At 40.5% G+C, this 15,251-nt stretch overlaps 1 protein-coding gene across 8 annotated transcripts in view; it reads right to left on the bottom strand.

Moving 5' to 3' along the window:
• CHCHD6 (coiled-coil-helix-coiled-coil-helix domain containing 6) overlaps positions 1–15,251 on the bottom strand; it is a 109,600-nt gene that overhangs the window by 57,464 nt on the left and 36,885 nt on the right. For 7 of the 8 annotated variants that reach the window (XR_014590892.1, XR_014590893.1, XR_014590894.1 and 4 more), the window contains one exon: positions 15,168–15,251. The exons of the other annotated variant lie outside the window; for it this stretch is intronic. Coding sequence is in view for 2 of the 7 variants with exons in the window: in XM_083869392.1 (XP_083725518.1) it covers positions 15,168–15,251 (84 nt within the window). In the remaining 5 variants the exon portion in view is untranslated. The remainder of the gene's footprint in view (positions 1–15,167) is intronic. 8 annotated transcript variants of the gene reach the window in all.

Genomic DNA, 15,251 nt, shown 5'->3' with positions numbered 1-15,251 from the left:
ACAGGGAGTTTGGGAATTTCAGAATATGCTGCAAGAAACAATCTCTTCACCTCCTGAGCTCACTCCTCTGGTGTTTCTGTTCAGCCCATTTGCTGGTATCCGCAAGCAGTTAGCTCAAAGAGATCATTCACATTTCGTCCTTCCTATCAAGTACACATAAAAATAAAAGATAATTAACAAGGAAGAGAAACATGCCTACAGAGCATATCACTAGAGCACAGAAGTTAAGGGTTAAACAGCTTTTTTGAAAATTCATATGCTTTTTTTTCTTAAAAGGTAATAGAGAAAAGACGCAAGGAACTACAAACAGCTTGCTGATATGGAAAAAAAAGGGTTTTTTTCAGCCAAAGCCAACTTCTAAACACAGCTCTGTTGTTTGCTGTTCATGTGTGGGTTCATCCACTCCTCCCGCTGAGACCAATAATGAAATGAGAGCATTGAATTTGTGTCATTCTATTCTTTCCTTTGGCAATAAGCTGTGAGATCATAAATTTTGGATTAAGATTCAGAGAAAGCATAAAGAGAGTAGTGTCCACAGTAAGAACACAGGCAAGTTAAACTAGTCAGGAACAGAAGTACATTCCTCTTTGAACAGATTTTCTCATGTCTGCAATATTATCCTGAGCTGAAAGCAAAATATTAATTCTGTGGCACATCTAGAAAGCTTCTCAAAGATAAAATCCCAAAGAACACCTATCTCCACAAAGCTTGAGGGAGGCAGAGCTGCAGAGAAGGAACACAACTGGGTTTATCCTGTGGATAACAAAGTAGGTACTAAAACGTTAAGCTACAGTCCCTAAAGCACATGGTGGCTCAAATAAAAATACACATCCAGGACTTCCCAGAACCAGGGTCCCACACCGAGATACTCCATCTGAGTGAAAATGGGTTTACAGACCCAGGCTGTGATCCCACACCAGAATCAGACTGTCTGTGAAGGTACCCTGGGAAGAGTCTAATTAAAAACAGGTACCCCACAGCAAAATGGTATTAGGTACTTCCAAAAGCTTCAAGTGCCTCACCAGAAAGATGCAGAAAAGCCTAATGTTATCTTCAAGTCAGAAAGGCAACCAGCAAAAAAGAAATTATTACTACAGAAGCAATTAAAAGGGGAAGAAGGAGAAAAGAGAAAGAAACACTGCATTTATATGAGGTTGCTTTAAAGCACACCCTTCTGAAAGAGTACAAACAAAGCACTGCCAGTTCTTTAAACAAACTCTGGAAAGTAAAAGCAGCTTCAAAGAGAAAGGCCATAAAATTCCAGCAGGTAACTCAGGCTTTCTGACAAGGACAGCAACAGCATTGTGAAAGGTCCAGATTAATGCCAGTACTGCTGTAGGGGAGTATCACCCTGTTCTCCTCCCAGCTGGAAGTTTAGCTAAGGTGAGGAATTCACAGTAAATGCCTGAATCAATTACACCTGACAAGTGCAGGTAAACAGGCTTCCCAGACATTGATTAAACATCAAGAGTTTTCAGCATCTGCTTCAGAGAAGTCCTGCACATGGATGGCCTGAGCAGATAACATGGTGCCCATGGCATTAAGGGCACAGCACCACCTGCCAAATCCCAGCACCTGTGCTGGGCAGCTGCACAACTCATCCTGCTCATTCTGCCAATGGTACTTGGGTCCTACCAGCAGATCCACCACACAGTTAGGATGAACTCCAAGATCACAGGATGCTGCCTACAAACAACTGGGTTTTGTCCATGAGAGAGTGACAGGAATGCAGAGAATCAATGCTAAGGGAAATGGAGAAGAAAAAAAGGAAATTGACAGAATATTAAGAGCGCTAAGAAATTCAGGTGGACGTTTCACTCAAAGGCTGACCAGCACTTTCAAAGGGGAAATAAATAGGGAAAAAAAAAACCCATCAAACAAAATTGGCAGCCATCAAATACTTGTCATACAATAAAAAAGATATGAAAAAGATATGAAGCACATTCCCCTGTCAGGCCTGTCACAGGAGCTTATTTTGGGACGGAAGGAAGAAAGGAAGGAAGGAACATTTTAACTAAGGCTTAATGCTGTCATGCTAAAGCTGGTATTTGACAGAGGCTCCAACAAAACTCCCACCACCTCGGACAGTCATGCTGCAGCTAAAACTTCCATCTTTCACTGCTCAGAATATCCCTAAGTCCCATTTATAAACAGCGGCAGCTGGCCCAGTTAACAGTTCCTGTCCCAATTTAAAAAAAGGTAGGTTAAATTCATGACCCCATCCTTTTACACAACAGGTAGCTAAGGAATGCAATACACTGGGTTCCCAGAGGAAGGCAGAGTAGAGGAACCCAAGGCAACAGGATGTGCAAGAGAACTGGAGAATATTGAAGAAAATGCATCACATCCATACGCTTGCATGGGTAAAGGAACTGCAGGGAAGAGAGTCACTGTAAGAAACAAAAAAAACCACTAAAAACAGAAGTAAGCCAAAGCCTGGAAGTCCCACCCCCTCCCAGGGTTTTTCCTCTACCCCCAACTATAAATTATTCTCCATGTGCAGTTTCCAGTAAATCATGCTTTGCTGAATAACCCCGACATGTGTGGGGCTGAGAACCAGCCAACAAGCAATGATGAGATGTCCCTGGAATGATTAAGGAAAATGCAGACATCTCTCAGGTTACAAGTAAGCCTGTTGTACTCTCCCCTTGGTGCATATGCAATGCTGCAAGCACTGTTCTGAAACCTCTGATATTCAAAGGCTCATTTGGTTGACAAGGAGCCTGTGGATTCGTGGACAGATTGTCACACAAACTGTCAGGTTTTTAGAGAGACTATCAGACCTCTCTTTGCCTACGTTATGGAGCACATCAAAGACACAGAAGATGAACCAGACACAGACTGCACAGATCTGACAGAATGGTGGGTGTACATATTCAGAATACTGTACTACTGGGGGGAAGGGGGGGGGAAGAGGCTTAATGTGAATAATCAGGGGCTGAAAGTTCCAGAAATGTGACAAGTTTTGGCAGCAATTCCCATCTTTGCATTTATTTATTGAAGGGAGACAAACTGCCATACTAGAGGCAAACTTGAGAGAGGAAGAAAAATTGTATCAGCAGCAATTTATTTTGCCACTGTACTTTTTCTTTATTACTATTACTCCCAGAGCATTTTCCGAAGATATTTGTATCTTCAGTCAAGGTTCTCTCACTGTGCTTGCAGGCTCTCTTCCCATTTTATCCAGTAGGAGAGGCTGGTTTAATGATTACAGCCAAAAGGACCGCTAGGACTTCACAGGTCAGTGTACACGGTTAATGACACAGACAAATCCACACTCTCAGAAGCGCCTGCTGGCTCACGGCTCTGCCTGGAGATGCTCAGGAGCTCATTATTCAAAACTTCAAGCTCAACTTATGGGTAATCAGTACATCTGAAGAAATACACGATACCCAGATAACCAAAAAGTGAAGAAACAAAAGCTATTCTAGAAAATACTAACCTTAAGCATTAAGGTCTCACTTTTAAAATGAGGACAATGTTCACTTATCTTCCAGTGAGGTAGAAACCTCAGTTAATGAATACCTGGAAAAAGTTCCCAGCTCCACAGTTCAAAAAGAGTATTACAAAGGATAACTTTATGTCATTCTCCCTTATTAGCAGTGATAGTTGGATGAACATTATAAAACAACAATGTATTTTACAGGTGGCAAAAAAAGTTAAAGTTATTTCTATAAAGAAATATTGATTACTACTTAGAAAGGAAAATAAAAAACTAAACACTGATAACAAGAAAAAGAAAATGGATTAACACAGATTCCTTTGGCCTGCCTTTACAATACCAGTGTCACATAACCTCTAGTTTGCCCTGCAAGGCATCAGTTATTCCAGAAAAAGGAAGACTAGTATTTTTTATTTGTATTTTGCTATTCAAAAGATTGAAATTTGCCACACAGCAAATAGAAAAAAAAATACAATGTTTATCCTAAGATAAAAATAAACCACAAGGAGGACAAAGGAGAAAGGAGGGATAAGAAAGAAATGAGAAAATACTTGTAAGCAATTTTCTTTCCATCATTTGACAGTCTCATTCTCTCTGCTTTTAGCAATCTTCTCTTTCACCTGTTTTTAATGCACCTGCTCTGCCTCCTCTAAAGAGGCATTGAAGAGACACCTCTGCAGCTGGCAAAAAGGGAGGGCTCCAAAGAGAAACCCAGAAGGACCACAGACCTCCAATTAATGGAGAGAGGCATTTTCACAGCGGAGCTATGAAGCTGTAAATATTAACATGAAAATCAAACACCCACAGAGAGCAGGAGCAGCCTCACAACTCCTTCATTCCTGTACTCCAGCAGAGAGCACTCTGGACACAACCCTGGGGCAAGATGTCACCTGTGGCCTTACACAGATTTCAGGTGCCACCAGCTTAGTTATGATACTTTCACTACAGAATCCAGTCAGAGAAAAGGCAACAAGGCAGGTCCCACATTTAGCCCATTAAACAATAATAGGAATAATTACTTATTAACATTAAACATCAAAAATCTCACATCTTGCGGCTAAGGCTTCTCAGGAACATGTATGGAAGAATGTCACATGCACAGTGCACCACACACCCACAGATGCAAGCTATACCTACACAGAACTTAATCTCTAAACACAATCTGAAAGTAAGGATTATTGCATACAAGCAACAACAGACGTTGAACTTGACATTAAACGAAAAGGAAAGCTTTTATAGGTAGGCTTGAAGTTCCAGAAGAAACTTCAGTGTGTAAGCATCCTAATTATCAGGGGTTTGCTGCTGTAGCTGATAAACTTTGTAAGAAAAAGAGGCTTGGGAAACAGTGGTTTTTATAAATTGATTTTTTGCCAGGCTCATGAAAAAAAAAAAAGATCAGTATTTCACCTATATCTGGACAAGACCAAGCAAAAAATTCAAGCTCTTCAACTGGAGACAGCTTGAGCTCAGACAACAGAAACATAAAGAAGGGACAGAACCATGCTCCTGCTGAGGAACAAGAGGAGGGAATAAAAGCAAACACCACAAACACTTCAGATCTGGAGGTAAATCCTCTCTCCACAAAAAAAAAATGAACACACAAACTTAAAACCCAGTATTGTTGTATTTTCAGCTAGCAAGGACAAAAGCTGTGTTCCTCCCTGGGATGCCCTGTGCCCATCATAGACATTTAGGACACTATTATGGGGGATTTGTCTCGTTCTTCCTGCAACAAACCCTTGTCTGTAACTGAAAGAAGAGTTACCTCAGTGCCACACAAATGACTGATTAGCCATCAGGCAGTAACAGCTTTCTACTGCTGCAAACGGAAGCTGCATCTCAACAAATGACCTCAAGGTGAAAGGTCTCATATGCTACATTTAATTCCCTAAACAGACAAAGGAAATTCTGTGGTATACTTAACTATTATGAAAAATGAGGTTAAAAAATGCATATACATGCTCAGACAGGCACACAACACAGCATTTTTACATGCCCACGCGAGTAGTCTTCTCTGATCAAGAAGCACAGTCCAGCCAACTCAAAGCTTGCTGCATGTCAGGGTAAATTAGATGATTTCTGTGTACCATCCAATACATCATGAGACATCTCTAGGGGAAAAAAAAAACCACAACCCAGGCACTCCTCAATTGACCCAGGCATGCAAGCTCAAAGCAACCTTGCAGCTTGAAATTACAAAAGAAAAAAAATTTGGCTCCTGTTCAGAAGAATGGGGAGGGAGAAGGAGAAGGAATTAAGCTGGTCGTCTTATTAAAAGACCAGAAATGCAGTAATTGGGAAGGAAAAGAAAAGCTAGCTCTTCTCATAAAATAACCTAGTTATTACAAGTCTTCTCGAACCAGAGGCTTAGAGCTTTATCTCAGCTCCCACATTTTCTTCTCCCATCTCTTGGTCCTCTGTGGCCTCTTGGAGATGGGCACAGATTCAGCAGCCTCTCAGCGTGTCCTGGCTCTGTGGCCATTCCTCACTGTTGCTATCCCCTGTGCAGGGCAGCATCTTTTACCTGCTGGCCACTCCACTGCTGAACACCTACCAAGGCAACCTCCTCCCCACATTCGTCAGGGTTCAACTCCCAGATGGTTCTACTGCATATGAGATGTATATTTACTATTTTTAACTAAAACAAAATAAAATTAGCCAATATTTCATATTTATTTACAATGAGGCTAAAATATAGATGGATGAACCAGGAAAGCTTCATTTGAGCCAAGGTGTTCAATGGGAAACTGCAGCTGGAATCATCCTTGGGGCAGCAGAATGTGTGGGCAAACCACCAATCAACCCCAAAACCAACCAAACAAAAACCCACCCCTCATCATCATGGAATCAGGAGATTCTGCAACAGGCAAAGCAAGTTTGCTGCGGCTGAAGACCTCACTGCCAGCCTGATGGTACATATCTATTTAAAAACATTGAACATGTTATTTACAAGCTACTTCTGAGTCACCCTGGTCTCTGGGGAACGTGCATTATATGTTCAAGAAATTGGAGTAGCTCTTTTATTTATGTTTCTTTAAAATGACTGGCAGATGGGGAAAAAACCTTCAGAGAAGTGGCCCCAGGCTGTCATGAAACATGTATTTAACACACCCACAGTAAACTACTAAACACTTCAGAAGGTACAACCACTGTAAATATGGAGTAGTTCCTTTTTAAAGTCTGATCTTAGGACTACTTAATTCAGCACAAACTTGAGACGTTTTAGGGAGTCAATTTATAGAGTAATTATTAGGCACATTTTCCATTAACATGATGTCAGTGTATTCTTTATGGGCAGAGCCATAATTTTAAGGACCTTTTCAAAACGAATCCCAGTGTTGGTTTTATTTTTAAGTCACAATAGTAATGCCTTTTCCCTGCCACATGGGGAAGGACCACTGTGAGCTGAAATAGAAATCTCAGATTCCCTAAAGTCAGGCTCTTATGCAAGTGAATTCCACACACAGGGAAGTTTTGTCTACCTGAACCAATTTCCAAGACTAAGTCTAAATATGGAATATCCCAAGAGAAGCACAAGCTTCAATCATCAAAATCCCAGCGCACACAGAGAATCCAGCCTAAGGTCTGGAACATATTTAATCAATTCACTGTGCTAACTCTCTACAGCTTCATAAAATAGCCAGTAGTGCACTAACAGGGCCAGAAATTAATTGTACACTGGTTGGTGAATTACATAGAAATAACAGGCAGCACTAGTATTTATTGTAGCAGGGTGATGTAGCTGCTGTTGAGATACAACTGCACCTCAGTAACAACAGGTGAGACACAGTGTGTGTGTCCACACCTGGCGGGGAGAGAGGGGGAAGGTGTGTGTGCAAGTGCTGCTTTTCATTAGAAAAAGTAGCACTGGTTTTACCGGTGACAGTGTTATCTATATAAATATACAAACACACATTTATAAATACCAATCCTGCTTATAAACAAGCATGTAAACAGCACAAAGAGGGAGGAATCAGAAATTTAAACTATTAGGCAACGAGAAAATGAATTAAATTAAGGGAAAATTGGGTTGAATAAAAAATGCCAAAGGAGAGTATCAGAAATATTAGCTAATGGGGAAAGCTCTCAGAAGTAAGACAAAAGAACCTCTTGTTTTGCTCTTTTTGGACTAGACTTGACAAATGCACCAGTGCTGAGCTCTAACAAAGAGACAAGATCACATTCTAGGTCTTTTTGTTCTGCCTTTAACAAGTCTTCATAGTGATACACTGATGAGACCAGATACCAGATTGTTATCTAAATTCAGCTGCTAAATTCAGTGTTAAGACACTAAGTTCAAACCACACGTTGCCACATTTATTTCACAAGTCGAGCCTGAGGATGGATTCCTCCAAGATGAAGCAGCCCATAAGCATCATTCTCTCCCTCTGCAAATACACTCTAAATGCCAGGGAAACAAAATCACCGTAAGGCTCTGACAGTTCACCCTTCAGCGCACAGAATGCAAACCCATCTCTGCACTAATCGTGCAGGCTGAAGAGGAAGCAAACACTTAGCTGCTGTTTGCATAGAGGCTGCTTGTAATTTGATGTAATGTACTGTACAGCAGTCAACACATATTGAAGAGAAAACATATACACTGCAGAGAAGGAAGAGAGGTTGTGCTGACATCTAACACGTTTTAGTTGCCCTATTATAGATGTTGAGTTCATCAAATTACCAATCAATTTATCTGATCTCTAAAAGCTGTGTACTGAGGTATATTAACTACTAAACTTCACACGCTTTCAGCAAAAAAGGCCATTAAATGAGCACAAGGTAATGGAAGTCCGTTTGTGTGTTGGCCACTGGCAACAAGGAAGGAATCTCTCACTGCAGACAGGGAGACTACGAGGAGCATTAACCGCCTCTAAAGACGCTGTTCAGCCCTAATGGATGCCCATAGAAAGCAGAAATCAGGGATGCTGCCCTCCCTGTCATGCTCTTACCCCAGCATGACACTTAATGTCTGAGAAAAACTGAAAGGAAAAGAGGATGGAAGGTTGGAACTGGTCCAGATGATGATTTCAGGTTAATTCTCTTTTCAGTTTGTTCCCATTCAGAAATTTAATTCACACACAGGACAGGATCTCCCTTTCTCTGAACATCAAAGGCTGTGCCTTGGGAGACTGACAGAGCCACTGCTACCTGAGAGCAGCATCCACACAGCCCCTGACAGGCAACCTGAGCAACTGGAAGTGATCTGAATGATTAGGATGGATCTTGTCAATCTATTTCAGAAAACTACACTGGAGCTTATTCTTGTGCTCGGTTTGGTGAACTGGGTACTGGCTTGAAAGGCAAACTGCTTTTTTGGATCACAGATGTTGTAAGTTCAAAGAAGGCATTGGTGGATTTGTGAGAGGAAGGGTTTGCAGGAAGGGCTGGGGATGAATAGAGAACCGAACAAATTAGATAAGAAATGAAAATGAAATTGTAAAGAATATCGTAAGGTTCAATCATGGAGATGGGGACAAGAAATTCTTCTGAAAGGGAAACACATTTTTTGAGACCAGAAATTCATTTCATATCAGCTGTTCTTCCTCCAGTACCCACAGCACTGACTAGAGCAGTAAGCTGGTGGCTGGCAAGACTGCGACTAGAGGCAAACAAAGCAGCCCTTACACACATGGCAACAGCTCACACACAGCCCCAAGACATTACAGGAGAAAGCAAGCAGTGTCAGTGACACCTGCCAAAACATATCAACTCATTTATCAAAGGGCACTGAATCTTCAACTCCCACTGAGAGGGCAGAGGGTTTGGTTGGAGATAACACCTGAACACAGCTTGTTTTTTCAAAGGTAGGCAAGTGACCCTTAGGTCTCATGGATGCAGACAAGCCTGGCATCCCAACTCAAGGAATGGATTTCTCATCCCTTTCAACAGAAATCCCTTCCCACCTTGAGCAGGTGACATCAGTTTGTGCAGTTCCATAGAGTCTGCCTTAAATCGATGATGAAGACCCAACATGAACATATTGTTCTGAAAGGCTTTTTTTTTCAGGCTTCTATCACTTTTTTTCTGCAGAAATTTTTACTGAGATAAGTTACTGGCCATAAACCAAAAATTACAGTGGACTTGCAAGTAAGGGTGACCTTGGCACACCAAAGTGGGAGACAGTTCCAAGAAGAAGGATCAAGGCCAATAAGAATAACAAACAAAAATAACTTTGCCTCCCATTCTTTACACATCCTAAATGCTTTACAAACACGAATTAAATGGGAATACAAGGGCAAAAAGAGATTAATTTAAACAAACCAAACAAGATGAATGCCACACACAAAATTACAAGATTTGTGAAGTCAAGCAGAGAAAAAGGTGCAGTCAACCTTATTAATAAAAAAGGTATGCATTCAATGCATTCCTTTCCCATTTGCACAAATACTCTACAGCTTATGAATATCTCCTGTGCTACTTACTGCTCTGAAAAACTACAAGCAGAAAAACGTTGCATATTAATGCACCCACTGCTCACAGTAGTCCACAGCCGCCTAACAAGAGATAACGTGGGAGCTGGAGCTTAGGAAAATCCAAACAAAGAAAAGACATCATCTACAGCAAGGAGTTTCACTTTATCTTCCAAGATTACCTTCAGCCTTTCTCTGCTGTTTTACACTACTCCAAAGCGCTGCCCGTGTTTTTGCTGTAGTGTAGCACTGCCCTTAGCTTTTGTCAAGTTAAACTCAGCAAGAGTCCAAACAGCAAAAGGAGTCAAACAAATAGTTACTTGGGAGAAAGTATACAGCTAATATGCTAAGTGAAATCTCCTAGCAGCTGAAGGGTTCCAGGAAAGACCACTTCTTTCTTATGATACTTTTTAAAGGACGTTTCTACCACTTGGAGAAAGCAGGACAAAGCATACACAGAATCCCTAACAAAAATCCCAGTTCTGAGCAGTATATATGTTAACTATTTACAAGCTCCCTTCATCTCCCTCCCTGCTTCTCGGTAACAAATAAATGCATGAAAAAACATCATCATGAGCTTCTCAAGTTGAGTGTGTCTAAAGTTCTCCCTACAGTCTCTCATTCTTTCTACCCAGAGGAACACTACAGTACAAAACCTTGTTCAAAACAGTTGAGAGAAGACACACATTTTATGAAATAATTCAAATTATATAGATGAGATGTAAAATTACTGGAACAAGCCAGAGTTAGAAGTTTAACCACTATAACAAAATTAGTCAGGTCTCATTACTGGATTACTCATTAGAAAATAGACAGCCACGTTGGAAACACAGGTGTGGAATGGAAAGTCTGTATCACCAGTTCCAACCCTACAATCACATACAGTCATATAAGAAATAGTCAGTTCAAAGGAGCTTCTCCCTCTCATTTTCCTGATTACCAAAATATTTCAGTCACTCCAAAATAAAAACATACAAGTGACCCAAGAGACAGAAACACACAACTACAACAAACTATCAGAGTTAAAGTGAGGAAGATTAAGGGTTTTACCAGTGTAATGATCCTCTGAAAGGAATTTGTTCAATAAAATTTGATTTAAAAAATCTAAGAAGCACCACACTGCACCACTGCAGGCAGAACAAAGCCCACCATCCCTTCCCACACACACAACCCCTGCCAAACTGACAATGAAGGGTGCAGTAGGAAGAATATTCCCAGCAACTAATCCCAGCATTGGTTTAATCCCAGTACACCCACTGTATATATATGCAAGTCTGCACTCAAAACAGCAGAATGCTGCCAGTAGCAGCAGTGTGTGGCATTCACTTAACACAAGTCAGAAGTGCAAATCAAGTGTCAGGCACTACAAAGAAACAGAGAACCAAACAGTGATTCTGATACAGCTGTCATACGGGTTCACGGTCCCCCCGTATCCTGAGCACTGTGCACACAGTCCTGGGTCACAACCCTCCGAGGATTAAATACCTGAGGAGAAGTTCCAAAAACGACTACCCAGGATGGTCAAAGCATTTGGCGCAAGTACCCCATAACCTTAATTTGATCACAGAATGGGTCAGGTTGGAAGGGACTACAGTGGTTCATCTGGTCCCACCTCCCTGTCCAAGCAGGGTCGTGCCAGAGAACATGGCACAGGATTATGTCCAGATGCTCCTTGACTGTTTCCAGTGAAGGAGACTCCACAACCTCTTTTCCCATCAGTTCAGTTCTTCCAGTTAACCCTGGACACTCATTTTCAGTCACAGCCAGGACCAGCATACTGAACTATATGGATCCTTACTGTGACACAGGACTGCTGTACCCATTGTCTCATTTCTTCCAGTGCTTTAGTAGAAGATGCAGGGAAAACCCCAAAAGATGAAATACTGCAATTATTTTTTCATACATGCCTTTTCCTGTGAAAATTTTAATAAGATTGTCTGGAGAAACTGAGTTTCTCAAGACCTGTTTGAAATAAGGTACACCCATGATTCACCTCATGCAAAACTAAAGGCACAGCCTTTTTAGCATTTTTATAGCTTTACTGTTTCACAACACTTTGCCCTCCCATTATAAGCTATTCCATCATATAGATGGAATAACTGAGATAGATGGACTAAATAATTGTTTCAAACTCCCAAAAGAGGAACAGCTATTAGAAAATGAGCAGGTTTTTCCTTCCAATTCTGTGCCCTGTCCAGTAGATTACAGTACTCTTTCAGAGATTACAAAATAAAAGGATAATGTATTCACACAATCTGCTGCATTCAAGGGAGCTACTGAGTTCAATTCTGGTCAATACATCTCAAAGACAGAGCTGCTAAGGGGAAAGTGCCAGAAGACAAACAAGTAGAATGAGAAACCTGGAAAAAATCATTCACACAAGCAGAGGCTGAAAAGGTAAGGACTGCTTAGTTTGATAGGAAGGTAAAAGAGGGAACAGAAGTCTACAGATAATGAATAATGAGGAGAATTTCTTCTATCTCTTTCACATAAAGGGAATTAAATGCAAAAAAATATTTGAAACTGGTAACAGAGAATTTATAGAGTATATAAGTTAAGCTGTAGCACACACTGCCACATGATGTTGGAGGCACAGAGCTAAACAAGGCTACAGGAAAAATGCCTTGAGATGCATAGAAGAAAAATGGCACTAATCCAACTTTCAGTGAATAAAAATACTGAATGAAAATAAACTCTTGTGCAGCAGGGCATGTGTCTGCCTCCAAATGACAACATTTAGGACTCTTCTCAAAGCTGCTCTCCAAAAGTTTTCTTTGTGGCTTTGTTTTGGTGATGGTTTTTTTTCTTCTTCCTTCAAAGCCTTTGCAAACTGACCACTGCCAGAGGAAAACAGGACAGTCTCTGTATTTGATTTACTGTGCAGCTCTTATGTTGTAAGGAGTATGTAACACAATTACTCTTAGCATCCAACTGGGAAGGTACTGGGTTTTTAACATCAATAGCTCAAGACATCCTTCAAAAATAAGTCTCTAAGCCTCCTACTGCTGAATTCTGTTATCATGCAGAAGTGGGCACAAAACCAACCTGGGCACAGCAGGGGAGGAGAGAGGGGAATTTCTGATAGCCTGATCCTTAGAAGGAGAAATTTCAGCTTGCTAATTCCACACTGGGCCATATTCATCCACTCACAGCCAAACCCCTCTGAATTACCAGTGATCACACTTCAAGCGACCATCCCCTCTTAAAACAGCAGAGAACACAAAATTCCCTTTCAGAGCTCTCCCCCACCATCCCCTTACTGAGAGCTTTTTTCTAATATTGACACAGACACACACAGAGATACATAAAAATATACCTAAGCCTGAGCTGGAAAGCTTTAGCACAGTGGAAGGAAAAATAAATAAATAAATGTCAAGGTCTCCATGCATTCAACAAATAAAAACAGAATTATATAAAAGCAACAGCTAATAAAAAAGGTTGTTCTGTGCTGCATTTTCCATCTTTCCAACCATTATAGGAATAAAATTATCCTCAGAGAAGATCAAAAACCTTTTTCAAAACTAATACAATTAAGCTTTATTACACTGTTTCAAGTACATTTCTCTCCTTTCCCTTCTAGCCCCCACCACCTCCCACTCCAATCCAGACTAACGGTTGGAGGTATTCTATTTTATTACCAGCAAAATGCTAGTCTTTAAGGGTCAAAAACTATCCAGTGTTTCAAGAGAGGAAAGAAAACCTGTTCTGTTTTTTCCACTTGCTTTTGTACACATAACAACTAGGAGACAGTTTCTCTGTAGGTCTGCAGTTTGAATAGGACTATGGGCAGCCCACCTTACTCCCCCAAGAAGATCCAGCACTAAAATATCCATCACGTTGTTTATAAAGGCATCCCTGCACCAAGGGACGTGGACTTGAAAACACAAACTACAACAAAAGATTTCAAAAAGAGGACAATGAAGCCTGGACACAAACCTTTCCCCACTCCACTGTCCATAAAGGACAGACACACAGGTTTTCCCTGTAATTTCCGCTTCATGAAACCAGATCTGGAGAGAACATAATAGAAGCAAACAGCATGGGACCAAGAAATTGCAAAAATTCCCTTTGCGTATGAACATATGGACAACTGTGATAATTAGAACGATAGCTGCTAGATTGTTTGCAATTTCACTGAACAATCCCCATTATCTAGAAATAGAATTTAAAATACAAATGCAACACTGAGTGGTAGTTTTAATAGTTTATTTTTAATGAATTGTACAGATTAAAGTGTTGCAAAATTGTGTCATGTGAATTTGCTCACAGGCATGTTTTACCACTGATGGCTCAAAAAAATGTAGCGTGGACAGTCATAGAGTAGGAAAAAGGGAATGAAAAGAGGAATAGATATGCCAACAACTTCCTACCGTTTCTATAATCTACAATTTTCCCATGTTCCATACTCACCATCCTGCTACATGTTGGTAGTAAAACTGATTGATTTCTCAGTCTCTTTACAACCCACCCTTTTCATTGTTTGCACTTCTTTTTAGTCACATAACACAACTACAAGTTGAATATATGCAACTCGCTGTCAGGAGGTCTAATTGCTTTAAATTGGAGAAGATTATTCTCCACATTTATTAAAAAATAAAGACTACTTATAACATTATTTCATTTTGCCAGGAAGTGAAGAACACATTACTTCATAAGGAACAGCATGGCTGTTCCTATTTTTATGGCATCAATTTTTAAAAACTCATCATGGTAAACAATTAAACAGAGAAGCAAATCCCACATGCAGGGGAGAGATTCAAATCCCTAAATGGATTTTCAAAGGTCATTTCAGGCTTAAAAGATGCTTGACAGTGCCTCTTTAAATCATGTTCATTTCAAAGGCTTATCCAGCAAGAAGCAGGCAGTGAACAGCAGCACCACTCTTTGAACTGTTTGGCTACCCAGAGAAAAATTAATAATACAACTTTAATTCATATTTATAACAAAATTTATGTTGTGGTGGTTGACTTTTTTTTAATAGAGGAAAGGATTTTTAACAAAAGGAATAAAAAACTGTGCACGTGTTTTTTTTCAATTTAGCTTTCACCTAAATCCCACAAGACAATAGAGTTTGAACTATCAGAAATCTTTTTTAAAAAATCATCCAAACGGAAATTTATCTTTCAAACGGAAATTGCTGAAAAGATTTGTGTATCTTTTTCATCACTTACATAAAGGGTGGGGGGCAGATCAGATACTGTCAGCTGACAGTTCCAGGTTGCAGCACAGCACACCTTGGCTCTCTATCTTTTGGATCCACACAGATCCTTGTCCTACCCCTGCAGGGGCCAGAAATAAAGACAACTCAGCCTTACCTTCTTCTCAATGCGGGCCAACTGCTCTTTATAGAAGAGCTCTTGTCGCTTCAACTCTGCCTCCCTGCCCTGCAGCTCCACAGC

This window comes from Zosterops lateralis (genome assembly GCF_965231275.1).
Source record: "Zosterops lateralis genome assembly, chromosome: 11".
NCBI lineage: Eukaryota > Metazoa > Chordata > Aves > Passeriformes > Zosteropidae > Zosterops > Zosterops lateralis.
This window is presented reverse-complemented; position numbering and strand designations above follow the sequence as displayed.